The sequence below is a fragment of the Cydia splendana genome, chromosome 7 (assembly GCF_910591565.1).
Source record: "Cydia splendana chromosome 7, ilCydSple1.2, whole genome shotgun sequence".
NCBI lineage: Eukaryota > Metazoa > Arthropoda > Insecta > Lepidoptera > Tortricidae > Cydia > Cydia splendana.
Genome location: NC_085966.1, coordinates 23,432,905 through 23,453,004, shown reverse-complemented (window position 1 = coordinate 23,453,004; position 20,100 = coordinate 23,432,905). Strand labels below are relative to the sequence as shown.

Sequence of the window (20,100 nt, the reverse complement as noted above, 5' to 3'; positions counted from 1 at the left end):
CCGCCTGATGGTAAGCAGTCACCGTAGCCTATGGACGCCTGCAACTCCAGAGGTGTTACAAGCGCGTTGCCGACCTTTTAAAAACCTGTACACTCCTTTTTTGAAAAACCCCATACTGTAGACCGTCGGGAAAACCTCGGAAGGGAGCTCATTCCACAGCCGGAGCGTCCGCGGGAGGAAATTCCTCTTAAATCGCACAGTACGCGACCATTTAGGTTCTAGGGTGTGAGGATGAACACCCTGCCGACGGCGAGCGGTGCGGTGATAGAAAGCGGCCGTTGGCATAATGTCAAATAATTCCTCAGAGCAGCCCATTGTACAAGCGGTAGAACACACACAAGGAGGCAAAGTCTCTCCTTAGACTTAAAGGTTCAATACCGCTGGTGAGTTTGGGATCATGGACGATTCGTACAGCGCGCCTTTGGACCGAGTCGAAGGGTCCAAGCTGGCATCCAGGTGCTCTTGCCCAAAGGTGACAGCAGTACTCCATATGGGGTCTGACTTGCAATTTATAAAGCAGCAGTCTTTGCCCCGGAGTAAAGTATCGCCTCGCTTAATTGAGCACACCGAGTTTTTTGAATGCCAGCGCAGCCTTACCTTCCAGGTGGCTACGGAATTGGACGTCACTGGAGATGTCGACACCTAGGATCCCAATACTCCCTGACATGGTAAGGGCTGTGCCCTGGAACTGTGGGACCACAGTAAATGGGGTTTTCTTAGCGGTGAACGCGTAAACTTGCGTCTTGGTGGGGTTGAATCGCACTAAATTGTCCCGACCCCACACCGAAACTCTGGACAGAGTGCTCTCAATGTCCGACACAAGCTTTTCACGACTATTCAGCACCACAGAACGAGGGATATTGGCACGGCCTGTGTAATAGGCATCCCCAGTACTGTTCGTCATTTCTATATTCGTTGTCCTTAACAATGCACTGACAATACGAGTAGATCCTTTCTTAGGCGACCTCTATATGTTGTACTTATTACAATTCAATTCGAATACTTAAGTAAAAAGTTAGCGGCAGTGCGCATGTGGCACCCTTAGGGAGTGTGATCGTAGCTTTCATTAGCTATTGCCTATCTAGGCTATCTAATTGCATAGATTAAGGCCGCTCTATTACGGTAAGCTGTTGTTTCTTGTAGGAACGTAGACTAATTGGACTGCAGTTGCTTTCAAATACGAGTATGTATGTATGAAGCAAAAGTATGCAAATCTCCGAGGTCTTATTTACAAGGGCAGTATTAGGTACACTAGGTACCTACAGTCGAGTTAATAAATATGTATAATTTTTTTTAACCTTATTGCAATGGGCTAAGGGGTGAAGAAAGGTATTTTTTATGAACTTGGCTGTACCTATAAACTAAACGTTAAATAGACCGTGCTAAACATGACCATTTTGTTGTAATCGACACTTATAGACGGATTACATTTGGGATTTATTGGGAGAGTCAAAACAACCCGAATACAATACAAAATAATTTGCAATCAGTACGCAGTGAGTGATGTACTCGTACGGCGGCGGCTGCGTGCCGCGAATCGATCGCGCGGAGGCGCCGCGGCGGCTCGCCGCCCGCATTCGTAAATACGCACCAACCAGCGTAACCTGACCTCTGCACTCCCATCAGACGCATACATATTCAAAGACTACCTATATAGTGGTTTGTAAGATTTGTGGTCGGTCACACACGCATCTGCAAGTTAATCCGGTTTAATTCCTCTGCGGCATCAGACATCGATTGTTTTCCGCGGTCCCGGCGGAGGAGTCGTGACTGAGTCGCGGTGCAGCGGGATGGAGGCTCGCGACGCGAGGGGGTGGGGTGGGTTGGGAGGAGGGTAAACTGGATGCCTTGGGTGGGAGGAGCGGGAGTAGAGAGCGCGTAGATAAGACACTTTATGAATAAGTTTAGTGGGGTACCTATTATTTAATTATGAGTTCAATTGCGACTCTTACAATTATTACAACATAAAGGAAAGACGTAAATAATAAATTAAGATGCTTGAAATTCTTCATGTCATTAATGTATGTAAGTACAATATATGTACATATTTGTGGTAGGTATTGTTTTTTTATATTACCATTACTTATTTTAAAACAAGTATCATTTATTAATTTGATAGGTCTGAAACGGCCGTGTAGAAGATTTAGGTAATAGAGGTAGGACTGCGTACTGTAATTTTATTTAATTTATTCTTGACATATATGTATGTGTGCGTGAAAACTGTTCGTGGTGTTTTATACACTTTGCTAAAATTAAGCTTAACACAATATAACCTACCTAACCAAAATAAACAATCTTCTTAGAGTCGGACCAAGAATAGTCTGCAGCGGATTTGATAGCCCACGCAGTGAAAGTGTTATTTTAAACGTCAAGCTTCTATGAAATTATGACGTATAAATGACACTTGCACTGCGTGGGCTATCAAATCCGCTGCAGACTTTTTTTGGTCCGACTTTATAAGCTTTTATAACCTGTTAAATTAGCATTTTTATTCTCTGTAGAGAGTCGTAAGGCACATAAAATGTTTAAAGTGGAGTAGTTGCGAAAACAGTCTCTAAGAGGCGGGGTTTATGAAGGCAACGCACAAGAGGCGCGCAGCCTTCATTGCTATTCACCAGGCTGCGCTGTAAGCTGGCCAAGTGGCCAGCTTAACTCAGCCTCGCCCACGCTTACTCGCCAGCGATCCCGCGGTCAGTTTACGGTGGGCGTTCCTTACAACCTCCTCAGATTGGCGGTGGGTGCGCGAGCCGCAGTGTGCGGCGCGCCTCCACGCCGACCGACCGTCTCGCTCGACACAGCAGCCATGCGCGGTGTGCTACTCGCGCTGCTGGGCGCCGTCGCGCTGGGCCTGCCCGCCGCCGCGCGCCGGCTCGACCAGGACTTCGAGTTCGACGACGATGTGGTAGCAACCTTACCTCTAGTTCAGGGTCGGAGCAATCACCTACCGCTAATGGCGGCCCGGGGCCGGGGCCCTGTGCTTCAATAAAGCAATGTGGATTGGGATCGTAACCGGTTAAAGGCAAAAATCGTTAAGAGGAAAACCGTGGAACGATCAATCTTTGGCCTGGAGAATGGAGGATAGTAAATGATCAAAAGCAAAGTGGGCTGTAAACCTAGAGTAAATAAATAATAATGAATCCACGAATTAAATCCTAGACCTGACCTTTTTATCCCTCCTGTACCTACCTATATTGTGTAAATTTCTCAAAAAGCAAAAACTCACCAGGGAAAAAATGTTTCACTGCTTTCACGATACCATACGATAAGTTGTGAGCTATACCTTTTGCTGTATGTATGTTGAAGTGTTTTGTTTGTGTTAAATACGCGCGGGCGCTAATTAGCGCGCCTTTGTACGTGACCCGGAGGATTACGGGTTCAGCCTTCGTATTTTCGCCAAAGAGAATAAATTCCGGAGCGCTTCGCTCGCTCGTCTATTATGAACGCGAGATGTTCGTTCCACGTTCATTCTGTATGCACGGGGAGTAGGCCTAGTTTAGTTTATGGAGCGTGAGTTATAGGTACGAGGCCAATGCGTCCCTTGGGCCTGTTGGTAGATATTATTTATATTATATTATGTAAGTACGAGTAGTATTCTGTTTTGGGTAATTCAGCTAACCCATATATATACCTACCTATTCCCCATTGGGTCGTTTTCGACCCGCTGCCAAAAACTCACTCCTACTCACTCAAATTAGTAGAAAAAGAGCTCAAGGAGTCTAGACCAAAAACTATAAGTAATTCTGGGCATGGGTTAAATCACACTTAAAGGAACCAATCCAATAAGTTGCAAATGGTTTCAAGGCACGAGGGTTAAATAAATTTTGCCACCGAGTGAAACACAAAATTTTTCACCACACCAACGCAAGGAAAAAAAACCGGCCAAGTGCGAGTCGGACTCGCAAACGAAGGGTTCCGTACCATTATCTATAAAAACGGTCACCCATCCAAGTTTTGACCCCGCCCGACGTTGCTTAACTTCGGTCAAAAATTACGTTTGTTGTATGGGAGCCCCACTTAAATCTTTATTTTATTCTGTTTTTAGTATTTGTTGTTATAGCGGCAACAGAAATACATCATCTGTGAAAATTTCAGCTGTCTAGCTATCACAGATCACGAGATACACAGGCATATTCAAAATTTAAGATACGTCAAATAATAGATATGGAAACGATATAGATTGGATATATCAGTGTCAAACAAGTGTCAAAAGTGACGTTTTTGTTTGAAAAAACCTCACTTTTGACCACTTTTGACACTTGTTTGACACTGACATATCCGATACATATCGTTTCCATATCTATTATTTGACGTATCTTAAAGTTCGAATATGGCTGACAGCCTGGTGACAGACGGACGGACGGACGGACGGACGGACGGACAGCGGAGTCTTAGTAATAGGGTCCCGTTTTTACCCTTTGGGTACGGAACCCTAAAAACACAAAATCAATTCAAAATAAATGTCATTAAATATTTATTAAACATTAAGTCAATTCTACCACCTTAACATAAGGAAACAATTCACCGTTTGCATTTGATTACTTTGCCACACGTGTGGATAAAATGCAACTTTCTCATCAGTTTTTGAACAATCAAGAGAGTTTTTAATAACCGCTGGTGTGGTAAAAAATTATATAAATAGGGTGTACCCTTATTTTATCGCCAAATTTTTTGCAGAATTTTGTTATACAGAAAATTATTCATAGAATTATCGAATCGCACATTTTTGTTACAATTAATTCTGTTTCTTCGATTATTCATTTCAAAGAAACATATTTTGTAACTTGATTAAAATTCAGAATATTTATTCAAAGATTTTTAAATAAAATAAAAGACTGACTGTAGAATTATTATTCATTGAATATTATTTGTACGACACTACAGTTCACAGAATATTAATTTTAACAATTATTATTTTACAAAATTACCTTTCACATACTCGTAGTATTCATTGAAATTGCTAAAAAAGGAGTTTAGGTTAGAACTGCGACCCCCAAGAAAACGAACGGTTGCCAGAAAAGTGGGTTAGGTTAAGTTAGAACTGCGACCCCCAAGAAAACGAACTGTTGCCAGAAAAGTGGGTTAGGTTAGGTTAGAACTGCGACCCCTAAGAAAACGAAATGTTGCCAGAAAAGTGGGTTAGGTTAGGTTAGAACTGCGACCCCCAAGAAAACGAACTGTTGCCAGAAAAGTGGGTTAGGTTAGAACGGCAACCCCTAAAAACGAATTTCTTCCAGAGAAGCAGATTGCGTTAAATTAACGACTAAATAAATAAAATTCGACAAAATGACTATTCTGTATATTAAATTTTGGTGAACCGTATTTATAAGAAGTGACTTTTCTACAGATCGATGATTCTGTGAAATGAAATTACATGAACAAATTGTTCTTGAAACAAAACTAATGTTTTAAATTTTTGGTGTGACATAACTAATCCGAACTAAAATTATTTGAAGTAAATATTCTATGTAAAGATTATTTTGCGATTTGAAATTACTTGTAAAATTTTCTATGAAACGAAAATCTGCAGAAAAATTGACGGCAAAATAAAGGTAAACCTATAAATAGGTACCTATAACCTGTCCGATTTCTAAGATCCAGTTCGCCATAGATTTACTATGGCGTACTTGATCTTAGGATGAAGCAGGTGATGTTGAGTGGACGGTGGTTGGTTGTGTTACAGGAGGGAGCGGCGCGGCGTCCGCGGCGGTACCTGTATGACCCGAACAGTACGTATACCTACCTACAAGATCCACAGATAGATCCACTATCTGATCTAATGTTAATGTCTATTTTGGTTCATACTTAAAATACCATTGTAAAACGTATTAATTAAAACCAAAGAGAGAACCCTGGAATCTAAGTTCTACCGAAACGAAGTCACCTGTGCACTTCGTTTCGGTAGAACTTTCAATAGATAGGTAGTTTAGTTTTATGGTCGACTCGTACAAATGTATTGTGTACAACAGTGACATAAATTAGCTTTTCAAATTTCGTACCTTAATTACCTACTAGTAAGGCATTCGATTGAAAAGTTCTTTATTATGTCACGATTAAATAAAGGCTAAAAATATAATGACCACCAAAAAATACTTAGGTACCCTAAATAAAAAAATCTAGCTTACCAAAAAAAATTACTGAACACCAAAAAAATAAGGCCTAAAATTACAAACGTACCACCGTTTTAATTGCGACTGCACTTCAAATTGTATTCAAATACCAAATATATTGAATGATCACCAAAAATCATTAATGATCACCAAAAATCATTAATGATCACCAAATCTTGAAGACCAAATTAATGCGATATTTTCACCTAAATAAACCACTATGATTACCAAAAAATGTATAGGTACATATTACCAAATAAAGTAAAATGTTGCCAAAATTACTAGCCTCCTCCCGCTCAACCTCCCGTCCGTACCCCGCACCGCATATATACTTACCTAACCTAATCTACTTTTCTAGTAGCATACTGAAATGCTAGTAGAAAAGTAGGTTAGGTTTAAGGGTTTAAACTGCTATCAGTTAAGTGGGTTAGGTTAACACTGCGACCCTTACAGAAACGAAATGTTACTAGAAAAGTAGTATTAGGTTAGGTTAGGTTTGAACTGCGACCTTTACAGAAACGAAATGCTACTATAAAAGTGGGTTAGGTTAGATTAGAACTGCGATCCTCACAGAACCGAACTGCTAATATTACCGCATGCGCCGTTAAGTGGGTTAGGTTAGGTTAGAACTGCGACCCTAACAGAGACGAAATGCTACTAGAAAAGTGGTTTACGTTAGGTTTGAACTGCGACCCTTACAGAAACAAATTGCTACTAGAAAAGTGGGTTAGGTTAGGTTTGAACTGCGGCCCTTACAGAAACAAAATGCTACTAGAAAAGTGGGTTAGGTTACTGGTTAGGTTAGGTTTGAACTGCGACCAATACAGAAACGAAATGCTACCTACTTGAAAAGTGGGTTAGGTTAGGTTCGAACTGCGACCCTTACAGAAACAAAATGCTACTATGTAGAAAAGTGGGTTAGGTTAGAGCTGCGACTGTTACAGAAATGAAATGCTACTAGAAAAAGGTGACGAAGTGGATTAATTAATTTGATAGGATAACGATATATTAAATATTTGCACATTTTTAATTAAAATGTGGTTACAATTTTGGTGGTCATTTACTATTTTTGGGTTTACAATGATTATTTTGGAGTCATTTGCGTTAATAGGATAGCAAGATTTAAAAATTTGGTTATATTTTTACATTAAATGGAGTTCTAATTTTGGTGGTCATTTACTATTTTTTGGGTTTACAATTATTATTTTGGTGTCATTTTCTTTAATAGGATAGCAGATGTAAAACTTTGGTAATCATTTCACATTAAAATGGGGTTTGAAATTTGGTAATCATTTACTATTTTTGGGTTAATAATTATTAGTTTGGTGTCATTTCCTTTAATAAGATAGCAAAATGTAATAAAATTAGTAATCATTTCACATTAAAAAAGAGGTATAATTTTGGTGATCATTTATTATTTTAGTGTGGTAAAATAGATTTTTTTGGTGTTAAATTTTACTATATCTGGTGATCAGTTAAATAGCAGCCTTAAATAAAAGGCACCTTATGCACTTAGTTGTGTAATTCTTGGCATAAAGTTGAAATCCAAGCAAGCATATTAAGTACCTACGTACCTGATATGCTCGCTTGGATTTCAATGTGTGTGCTTGCAGGCCCGCTGTGCCGCGCGCTGGTGTGCGCTCGCCGCGAGCAGTGCGTGCTGCGCGACGAGCGCACCGCGCTCTGCGCAGACCGCGCGCGTCTCCTGCGCAACGGGTATGTGACAAGTCAAGCCTAATAATAATAGACTCCGTCTAATGAGCCTTACAAACCTCACCGATATCGCGCATGGCATTTTTATTACATGGTGGCATTTGATCGCGGTTGATTGTAGAGTTTGTATTAGAGTTAGACAAATAACACTTGCACTGCGTATGATATCAAAATGTTGCAGACTTATTTTGGTCTAACTCTCCCCGAATTCGTTGAACCTAAGTAGTCCGCAATGTACCTATCGCAAATCACATGTCAATGTGTCATCTGTGGAGCATATAATTTGAGCACTAAAATCCTTTTTTTTTTATTAGCCTATAGGAGTGTCCCACTGCTGGGCAAAGGCCTCCCCTCTTTCCCGCCATTTGGTCCGATCCGATGCACACTCCCACCACTCTTTACAAAATGTGTCAAGGTCGTCCCGCCATCTCCGTTTTGGTCTTCCTCTGCCCCGAGTGGTCCTGTGGGACCCAGTCTGTAGCTAATTTGGTCCAGCGCTCCGGGTGCATTCGGCAGATGTGCCCTGCCCAGTCCCACTTTAGCTTGGCGGCCTTCCTGCCCACATCCACAATGCCGGTTTTGGAACGCAGTTCGGTGTTTCTAACACGGTCGGTTCTACGAACACCCAGAATGCTGCGTTCCATTGCTCTTTGGCAAATCTTGAGTCTAGACTTTTCAGCTTCAGTTTGAAACCATGTTTGGGCGCCGTAGGTGAGGATAGGCAGGATACACATGTCGACAAGTTTGCGCTTTAAAGAGAGTGGAAGGTTGCCCTTCATTAGCGTCTTCAAGGATCAGAAGCTCTTCCAGGCGTTTGCGATACGACGATAGATTTCTTTGAACTGCCTGTTGTCGAAGGATACTAAAATCCTAATCTATTAATTTTATTGATGCGCGCCGGAGGGCCGACGGATTTGCTTTGCGGCGAGGATTTTGTCAGGTGCTAGAATTCTTCAGGCATTCTTCAACACAGGAATTTGACGTTTACGCACCTTTACACTCCGTCGTTACCAAGTCTGCGCTGTGCTATCTTGGTGTGACTCTACTAACATCAACATACATAACTGGCCACTAATAGAATAAACCCTATTTAGTTTGCAATAAGATATATGATTGGTCAGACGATTATCTGCATTGTAACGTTGTAATGGATAAACAATATCGTTGCCTCTTGTTTAATGTATGACATGCAGGTTGACATGCAGCACTGGCGTGAGTGGCGAGTACGTAATGTTCCTCGTTTGTTTACTGGCGAGGTGAGTGCTATCTCCGACCGAATGTTGCAGAGATGTGGTGGTGAACGCGGACTCGGAGGCGGCCCGCGAGGACGACGTGTTCTACGAGTCGTCCGCACCCGCAGGCGGCGGCGGCGGGAGCGGCGGCGACCAGCGTTGCGTCGGCTGTGGCTCGGTACCAAGGGCACAGGTACGGTAGCAACAAGTAAGCGGGTCAGGTGCCCAAAATGATCTGCGCACGCTTTCATCATTCGGTCATTTCGAATAATCCCACCCGCTTGGCTATTTTTGCTCCTGACTGTTTTGGACACTGTGACGACAGTTTTATCTTACGGTTACAGAGTCACAATTTAGAAAAAAAATATGTCAATTTTGTGTGCAGTTCCTATGCGGCTCCGACAACCGAACGTACTCATCCCTCTGCCGCCTCGACTTGCACAACTGCGTGCGCCGGCCCGCGCCGCCCGTGGCGCTCGCGTGCCGCGGGTTCTGCCCCTGCCGCCGCCGCGCTCTGGACTCATCTGAACATGACGTGAGTTGGTCTAACATCCGGTATATATAGTCGACTTTCACCGATACGTCTGACGGTTGAAACTTATATTTTATGAAAGAAAAAATGTCCCATAACATAATAAATAAATAGGGTTGCCTAAAGAAATATAGTCAAGGCTATTTATAGCCTTGACTATATTTCTTGATGAATTATAAATTTTAAAATTCATTTTTGAAAAAAAATTGTTTCTTCAAATTTTACCGACTTGTCTGACGAATGAAATAAGTTTCAATGGAAAGTATACAACTTGCACAATATGGACCAATTATATAGGTTGCCTATCTTTTTCCGGTCACAATTATGTGTTTGCGCAGCTTGCAGCTTGAGCTGCTACTGCTAGTACCTATATTGAGTCCTAAACTGTCCCAAGTACGCAATATTGGTTTAGTAATTTTTTATTTTTCGCTTTTTTTTTATTCACTTGGAGATCCAACAATTATGACATTGACATAGAAATTATAGTAGATTCAGGAAGCCAATTATATTAGGAACTCACAGGTAGAGTCAGTCCATGAAAAGTCTGCAGCGGATTTGATAGCCCACGCAGTGCACGTGTTATTATAAACGTCAAACTTCTATGAAATTAATTTATGACGTATAAATGACACTTGCACTGCGTGGGCTATCAAATCCGCTGCAGACTTTTCTTGGTCCGACTCTAGTGACATAAGACATAATCTAATAGGTACCTTTAAATGGGCAATTCTTGTTTATTTATTTATATCTATCTATCCAATACCTTTAAATGGGCAATTCTTGTTTATTTATTTATTTATATCTATCTATCTAATACCTTTAAATGGGCAATTCTTGTTTATTTATTTATATCTATCTATCTAATACCTTTAAATGGGCAATTCTTGTTTATTTATTTATATCTATCTATCTAATACCTTCAAACGAGCAATTCTTGTTTATTTATTTAATATTATGTAGGTATATTTCGGGGATCTCGGAAACGGCTTTAATGATTTTCGGGGCGATAAATCGATCTATTTAGGTCTTATCTCTGGGAAAATGCGCATTTTTGAGTTTTTATATGTTTTACGAGCAAAGCTCGGTCTCCCAGATATTCATATCATCATATCATATCATACGTACCTAATGCCATCTCACGTGAGTTGTCATATATCCAGGAGTGGCACCGCCGCGGCCGGCGCCGCGGTCGCCGGCCGGCGGCGGCGGCGGCGGCGCGCGACCCCGCCATGCCCGCCCCCGCGCCCGCGCGGCGCCGCGAGCGCCCCGCTCCGCCCGTCGCCGCGCCCGACGCCGACGGCTGCGCGCCCGACAAGATGGCCGACCGGTTGCTCGACTGGTTCTCCGTGCTGATGGACGAGGCTGGGGAATCGCCGCCCGACCGCCACGGTACGTACCTATTTTAACCAGGCGACTTTCACGCTCAACTAACGTATTATGCTGGTCATAGGACTTGTTTGTTGTTCGAATAACAATTTAACTGAAACGTTATAATACCTACAGGGTTCCCTCGTGACTGCAAGCCGGAGACGCGCTGGATGTTCGCGCACCTCGACACCGACGGCGACGGGATGTTATCGTCCACCGAACTGTATGCGCTTAGTGAGTATCATATTCAAATTATTTATATTAAATGCTTAGAACGTTATTGACAAAGTTCTCTCGTGACTGCCAGTTGGAGACGCGCTGGATGTTCGCGCACCTCGACACCGACGGCCACGGGATGTTGTCGTCCACCGACCTGTATATATGCGCAATCAAATATATACTTATGCGCCATATATGTGCAATCAAATATATACTTATGCGCTTATAATATGTTTGATTGCGCATATATACAGGTAGTGAGTATCATACCTATTCAGTTCATTAAGAAAATCTGGGAACGCAATGATACGTGGGTAACTCGATAAGTTTTTTATATAAAACTTATTCAAGATATTTAGCACTATTTACTAAAAAAAAAAACAAAATACTCTCTATCATTCTCTATAGAAAGTTCCTTTTGTCTTTGAAAACATTGTTCTTGATCCGATAGGGAACAGAGCTTCCTCATTCCAAGATGTTGATGTAGGATGGCATTAACGCTTTCCGAACTAACCCCTAAAAGTTGCCTCCAGAAACTCGCGAACTAAATTGACAGGTCAATGTGCACAAATGATACATCCTCGTAATCAGGCCGCGGGGGCGCGAGCGCCGTCTTTAGCGGTTACGCAGACTACAATAAACATTATGCCTACTCATACGCACACAAACAAATATTATCGGTCCGATAGCTGACGGGGGGCTCCGTCACAGCAGAATTTATCGGAAGCGCCTTTCCGATATCAGATGTCGGAAGGCGCGCCTATGACAAAAACAGCTGCAGGAGACTGTCATTGGCATTAAGTCTGTCTTTTTTGCGTTATTTATCGTTTTTTAGTATAATAAATACTGGGAAACACATTATACAATCTTACATTTTACTTCCTTCCGATATCGGATCGGACAGTGTGAAAAAGATCTAAACGTTACCAATGTGTCCAGGGCACGACTCGCGCGAGCGCTGCCTGCGGCCGTTCCTGTCGGGCTGCGGCGCGGGCGCCGGGCTGGTGCCGCGCGCGGGCTGGTGCGGCTGTCTGCGCCGCGCCGCGCGACCCTGCCTCGCGCTGGCTAGAGCACACGCGGCCAGGGCGGCGGGGGGATACGTGCCCGCCTGCGACGCGGCCGGCTACTACCGGCCCAGGTAACATACTATACGGGCAGGGCGGCTGTCTGCGCCGCGCCGCGCGACCCTGCCTCGCGCTGGCTAGACCACACGCGGCCAGGGCGGCGGGGGGATACGTGCCCGCCTGCGACGCGGCCGGCTACTACCGGCCCAGGTAACATACTATACGGGCAGGGCGGCTGTCTGCGCCGCGCCGCGCGACCCTGCCTCGCGCTGGCTAGAGCACACGCGGCCAGGGCGGCGGGGGGATACGTGCCCGCCTGCGACGCGGCCGGCTACTACCGGCCCAGGTAACATACTATACGGGCAGGGCGGCTGTCTGCGCCGCGCCGCGCGACCCTGCCTCGCGCTGGCTAGAAACACGCGGCCAGGGCGGCGGGGGGATACGTGCCCGCCTGCGACGCGGCCGGCTACTACCGGCCCAGGTAACATACTATACGGGCAGGGCGGCTGTCTGCGCCGCGCCGCGCGACCCTGCCTCGCGCTGGCTAGAGCACACGCGGCCAGGGCGGCGGTGGGATACGTGCCCGCCTGCGACGCGGCCGGCTACTACCGGCCCAGGTAACATACTATACGGGCAGGGCGGCTGTCTGAGCCGCGCCGCGCGACCCTGCCTCGCGCTGGATAGAGCACACGCGGCCAGGGCGGCAGGAGGATACGTGCCCGCCTGCGACGCGGCCAGCTACTACCGGCCCAGGTAACATACTATACAGGCAGGGCGGCTGACTGCGCCGCGCTGCGCGACCCTGCCTCGCGCTGGCTAGAGCACACGCGGGCAGGGCGGCGGGGGGATACGTGCCTGCCTGCGACGCGGCCGGCTACTACCGGCCCAGGTAACATACATACATACATAGTCACTAGACTTTGAGCTTTATGTATTTTTCGGACCCCGCGAACCCCCATGACTCGGCCATTTTACAGAATTTACAAAAACTAAATTTTTTATACCACATCGGCGGCAAACAAGCATACGGGCCATACGGCTCGCCTGATGGTAAGCAGTCACCGTAGCCTATGGACTCGGACCCGGACCCGGACCCGGACCCGGACTTGGACCCGGACTCGGACCCGGACCCGGACTTGGACCCGGACTCGGACCCGGACCCGGACTTGGACCCGGACTCGGACCCGGGCTTAGACCCGGACTCGGATCCGGGCTCGGACCCGGACCCGGACTCGGACTCGGATCCGGACTCGGACCCGGACTCGGACTCGGATCCGGACTCGGACCCGGACTCGGACTCAGACCCGGACCTTGACTCGGAAAACCACTATGATACCTAAACTAAATAAACCACTATGATTACATTGATTACCTACCATAAAATGTAGGTATAAAGTATAATGATGATGCCAAATCTCTCCCGCTCAAATCCCCGTACACCGCACCGCATGCGCCGTTAAGTGGGTTAGGTAAGGTTAGAACTGCGAGCTTTACAGAAACGAAATGCTACTAGAAAAGTGGGTTTGATTAGGTTCGAACTGCGATCCTCACAGAACCGAACTGCTATCAGTGAAGTGGGTTAGGTTAGGCTAGAACTACGACCCTTACAGAAACGAAATGCTACTAGAAAAGTGGGTGGTTTTACCTCCTTTTCTACATGGTGCACAATCTACCACAACCTTTTACCGGGCCCCATAGAAGTCGGTTTTTTTTCTCTTAAAAATTATTGTACTTTGTATTCCAGGCAGTGCCACGCCGCGCTTGGCGTGTGCTGGTGCGTGGACGCGCACGGGCAGGAACTGCCCGGGTCGAGAGGCAAGGGCGCGCCCACGTGTCCCGGTCAGTAGCTGTTCATAGTTATTCTGTGCTTTTCGACGTCTAGGTAATAATCCAGTAACTTTGTCGAATTTTGTAACCTGACTCTTTTGCGTCAAATCCGGTAGTTCTGATTTTTTGCAGACTTGTTTTTGATGTTGGCCCAATTAATAATCCAAGTTTGTGACTTCGAGCGCCGAACGCAACTTTGTCAACCCTGGTTTGGGGGGGGACGAACTTGTGGCTACCGGGCCAAATCAGCTTTGATTGACCTTAGAAACAGTTGTGCCAACCGGCATCGCCTGAGACAAAAGTGTATACTCACTGCACTTACTTAGCCTACGAATACAAGTTCGAAAAAATTATACATTTTGAAAGGCTTTATCTCGGAAAATATTAGATGTACAGAGACAATTCTAGTGTCTTATTGTAGCAAATTTAGTCTACTTTAAAAACGCCCTAGGAAGTTACTATCAAAAACTAGTACTTTAGGGTTATAATCGCCCAAATCTAAAAAAATTGCGGTTTATTCGATTTTTGACAAAGTTGCGTTCGGCGCTCGAGGTCACAAACTTGGATTATTCATTGGGCCAACATCATAAACAAGTCTGCAAAAAATCAGAACTACCGGATTTGACGCAAAAGCAAAATGTATAATTTTACTGTATTATAATATGCTTTGAAGAAAACTGATTGTGTTTTTTCTAATAAACAAAAAAAACGGAAAACGGGAAAAATTAAATAATCAGCCGTTTTTAAAATTGATCTGCAAAAAAAAATAGCAATTAAATCATTTGGAAAGCATACAAATATTTTGTAGGCAATAAATAAAAATAGACCTACAACTCATGTTCAGCAAATAATTCACAAACGGTCTAACATTATAAACCATATCGGTCTGCTTCTATTATAATTTATCAGCTTAATAAATACTTGAGCTGCAGATTTAACAATTGGTCGGCAGAAAAAACATGTGTGTAAACAGTTTAATTTAATTGAAACGTATGCATATTAAAGGAATGATAATCTGATATAATAAGGTGGATTACGTTTGATTTGAAAAGCAGAGTTGCGGGCGGAGCGGAATCAGACTGTCCACATAGTCTTGTCTGTCCTAACCCTAGAGAGCTATTGCGGATTGGTAAAACGGAGGCTTTTCTCTTCTCCAACTGCTACTAGAAAAGTGGGTTAGGTTAGGTTAGAACTGCGACCTTTACAGAAGTCTATTGCTGCTAGAAAAGTGGGTTAGGTTAGAACCGCGACCTTTACAAAAACCAACTGTTGCTAGAACTCATTTATTTTTTACCTACTTATTATTAAACATTGTGCGACATAAAATTACTTATTCTTGACATGACTATTAAATAAATTAATATTATATACTTACCCTACAATTTCAATGTTAAATTTAATTATATATCCTAGACATTAATTGCTAAAAAAAAGAAAATTAAATTACAATCTCTTAACCATTGTTAAAAGACCTAATTTTATAATTATTATATAAATATACTGTCGAATACCTAGCATAATTTAGTTTTAAGACTGTTGCTGTGCCCTACCAGGGTCCATGTGAAACTCACTATAACTATATGTAACACCAATGTAACAACCATGGATGCAATAAATAAATTATGAATTATTATGAAATTATGAAGTGGGTTAGGTTAGGTTAGAACTGCGACCTTCACAGAAGCCAACTGCTACTAGAAAATTTGGTTAGGTTAGGTTAGAACTGCGACCTTCACAGAAGCCAACTGCTACTAAAAAAGTGGGTTAGGTTAGGTTAGAACTGCGACCTTTACAAAAACCAACTCTTGCTAGAAAAGTGGGTTATTGCTGATCAACTGATTTTTTAGCTAAGTAACCAATTTTTGCGGATCAGTTAAATTGTAATCCAAAATGAAATATTCGCTTACCTACTGATTGCTTAACAAAATTAGATTAATGGTGGATCGCTTACTTCCGCTCAATTAATTAATTTGCCAACTAAATTAATTTAGAGCCGCTCAGTATGACATTAATTGCGAACTGGTTTAGAAATACTTGCCTACCAAAAGTTACTGACCAAGTATCAATTTCTGCTGACCAAATGAATTTTTTTGTTCATCAAAATAGGAATATTCTGCAGATCGATTAAATGACACCCCAAAAAACTTTCAACCGAAAATACTTTCGATTAAGAAAAGCCACACTCAAATCGGTGCATGTTTCAAAATACCTAATACATATATAAGAATCAGAAGTAGATATTAGGTACATACGCTGTTTTAAATTAAGTATTCATTTGTTGGATTGATCGTGCCCTTTGGGGTCATCCATTAATTACATCACACGTTTAGGGGGAGGGAGGGGGTCAATAAAATGTGACATGTTGTGACAAGGGGGAGGGGGGAGTCATAAACTTTGTGACGTCACTTTAACTATCAGTAACCGAAAATGTATTTAAATTATTTTATACGCCAATTATCATTTAAATAACAAGGTTTTGAAACGATAATCGTTTTTATTCGTTTAATTTTATTTCTTAATCAGTTTTGGGTTATATTATTACTAATATTTCTTTTGTCAAAAATATTTTGATAAAATATTAAATAAATATTTGCCGATTTCGTTGAAGAAATGTGACGTCACACCAGGGGGGAGGGGTTTGCCAAATGTGACAAGGAGGGGGGGGGGGAGGGGTAAAAAAACCTAGAAATTCGAGTGACGTAATTAATGGATGACCCCTTTAATCGAATTTAAGTAGTTACTTCCTTCTTCCTCGCGTTATCCCGGCATTTTGCCACGGCTCATGGGAGCCTGGGGTCCGCTTGACAACTAATTCCAAGAATTGACGTAGGCACTAGTTTTTACGAAAGCGACTGCCATCTGACCTTCTAACCCAGAGGGGAAACTAGGCCTTAATAGGAATAGTCCGGTTTCCTCACGATGTTTTCCTTCACCGAAAAGCGACTGGTAAATATCAATGATGATATTTCGTACATAAGTTCCGAAAAACTCATTGGTACGAGCCGGGGTTTGAACCCGCGACCTCCGTATTGAAAGTCACACGCTCTTACCACTAGGCCACCAGCGCTTTTTGAAGTGAAAACTTCTTTAGCGGCGCTATATAGGCACTTTTTGAGGTGGGGAAAAAAATGATAAACTCGAGACAGCGTGCAGCGTAAGGCGATCACGTGACCGTAAGGTTTAGATGGCATTTAAATCAATAAAGAAAAACTCAATGACATTACATGAAAAAGGTTCTAATCTTGTACGGGTTGAAATTATACGAGGATCTCACAGTTACATTCTAACTTTATATCACTCAAATATAATTCAATAAAGCTAAATACATCTTGATGAAATCGCTAATAAAAGTGAACTCTAGTACTGGTGAATAAAACTCAAAATATCATGACCAAATATATTTAGATGCGAGGTCTGCAAGGTAACTTTACAATTTCTATTCGAATTTTTAACAATTAACGCTACAAATTTGAATTTCGAATTTTAAACAAGCTCACTGACCAGCAATTTCGGAACTAAAGTTTTTCAATAGAAAGGAGGATGGGTCAATTATACATAGTGCTGCAGACATTTTGGACTAGTCATTGAGTTTTCACTTCTGTCGGCACTCCCGGAGTGCAACCCGTTGTTTTTTTTAAGTAGTTACTTACCTACCTAAATAAATAAAACTTTACCATTTTCAATAATTCCAGGCGAAAAGCTGTCAGCGAACGCTATCAGCTTGAGCAACGAGACGGGCGAAGACGCGCAAGAAGCGCAGGAGCGAGCACGCGACAAGCACGAGCACGCGCACGACGCCGAGCACGAGCGCGACCCCGCCACCGCCGAGCACGACGCGCGCGGCGCGCCCGCCGACGACGAGGACGCGCTCGCCGCCGGCAGCGGCGACGCCGAGCTGCGCTTCTGAACACCGCACCGGGAGCGAGCTGTTGCAGAAACACGACCCCACCGTTGTAATATAATTGCTCTTTCAATCCGAGGATAATATAATAAGGAGCCGACAGATGAGCGACGTCGCCATCAGATGTATTGTATCGACGTGCTTAAATAAGGGTGTAGAAGTAGGTTCGATCGGTTCGATGTCATGTTCAGGTATTATCGAACACCATACATAGTTCGCAGCATTTATAGGCTCGGATATTTTTGATGGCGACGGTACAGTTTATACTTGGAAAATAAAATACAATTTTAACAATGTACTAAAGCTGTAAAAAATATACATGTAATTGTAATACGCCTTTAAGATTTGTTCGGTCTATAAACGAAAGATTTTCATTCAATTCTTTATTTGGAAATATGGGCACAGTTATGATGAGTCTGATGTCTTTGATTTGAAACATGTACAATCGGCAGCATAAATAAATCTTCAGTTCACGACAAAAAACTTTCTAAAAATATTATAATATGCGTGAAACCGTGCATGAAACGGTAGAATACTATGAAACTATCTTCGAAATGCTAAATATATTTTCAACAGATGTCATTTTAATCTACTATTAAATAGAACTTACTTAAACTATGTAGGATGTTCAGGTTTAGTTTGAGACCCTCATTTCGCCGCATGCTACCTGACAAAGCGGACCATGAGTAGCCTCAGCAGATAGATTGGTTTACGTAAACACTAGATATTCTAATTAGGTTCAGATTAGTCGAGGATTTAACTTTAGTTGAATGAACGACTTTCAAACTAAAACATAGGTCTAACGATCTAACTAAAGGGACCTGCATCTGGCCTAAACTGTTTGCTCTTTTGAAATATTTACCGTCCAAAGAACAAACAAAAAGATGAAGAATCAATATAAATTAGCAAAATGTTGATATTTAGCTGCTCTTCTGAGATATGTATTGTTACTTTTTGTTTCATTTAGTTAAGTCTCTCTTTCGTTTCCGTGTAGGAAGCTTTCATAGAATAGTGTCAAATTTAAATGTTGTATTAACAGGCTGATTCAAGCCATATAACAGGCTATGTACTTAATAAAATATAGGTATTTATAGGATAGGATATGTTAATGTTGAACCATTAAATGTTTTGGAGTGTGAAGTGTCAGACTAGAGGGTCTGTGTAAACATGTAGGTCAGGGGTCACCAATTAGTTTCTTCAGGGGTCCGATTTTTTAAAATAATGTGACCATCGCGGTCTTCTACTTGAGTTTATTAAATATGTATTAACATTATATAGGTCGGCGGTCCGCATCCAGACCGCGGTCCGCCATTTGGTGACCCCTGATGTAGGTAATAATAATAAAGATAGAATAAGCTTATGAATGTTTGATATTACTAATATTAGTATAGTGAAGCCCCGCTCCGAGGCCAGGACGAGAAGGGCCTCAGTAACAAGTCACATTAGGTAGACAATTATTTGCACTTTTTTAAATCTCACTGTATGTAATGTAACAAAAATAATAAATAAAATTTAGCCTGTATGGTACTTAATAACAAAATGCATGTTTGCTTTTCCCCTATTCCATGACCCCATAACAAACTATGTATGTAAAACCATCAGTGGCGGAGAGTCCATAGAACTCGATCCCCACCGGCTTGCCCATTTAAAGACATCTTGGAACATTATTCTCTGATGATCAGAAATCCCAAGAAAATAGCAAGCTAAATAAACTTTGGCTTATCTAGTGAACATTTTTGACATGATGCTACTGATAACCATGTTCTGCAGAACCTCTCCGAGTTTTACTCCATGTAACATAATAAGTGTGATTTCAACTTTAGAAGTGGACTAATGTAGGGTCATTGCATCAGTTTACCGTCCAGTGCCTGTTTCCGTCCACTTGGTGTAGTTGCTACACTGGACGGTAAACTGACGCGATGACCCTATAGTGCTAAACAAAAGATTGCTTACATAAAAAAGAAAGATTGAACAACTCAGCTTAGCATGACTTGTGTCGTCACTCGCAACTCTATATTTCAATGGAAACTTCAAATATGGAGTCGCGTGCGAAAACGAAAGTTCTGCTGCAGTCGTTTACAGAGTGACTATGTACTGGTGAAGTAGTGACCATCAACTGAGGCTAACCTCTACCTTC

At 42.7% G+C, this 20,100-nt stretch overlaps 1 protein-coding gene across 1 annotated transcript; it reads left to right on the top strand.

The window, feature by feature from the left end:
* Positions 1 to 2,731: 2,731 nt before the first annotated feature.
* On the top strand, positions 2,732 to 19,503 carry LOC134792347 (proteoglycan Cow). The gene is given in 12 exon segments (XM_063763618.1): positions 2,732 to 2,902; positions 5,681 to 5,726; positions 7,721 to 7,823; positions 9,107 to 9,245; positions 9,438 to 9,587; positions 10,745 to 10,973; positions 11,088 to 11,186; positions 12,111 to 12,302; positions 12,305 to 12,581; positions 13,980 to 14,074; positions 17,755 to 19,136; positions 19,295 to 19,503. Coding segments are annotated over 11 exon segments (1,644 nt in total). The 5' UTR covers positions 2,732 to 2,803; the 3' UTR covers positions 17,970 to 19,136; positions 19,295 to 19,503.
* The last annotated feature ends 597 nt before the right edge of the window (positions 19,504 to 20,100 follow it).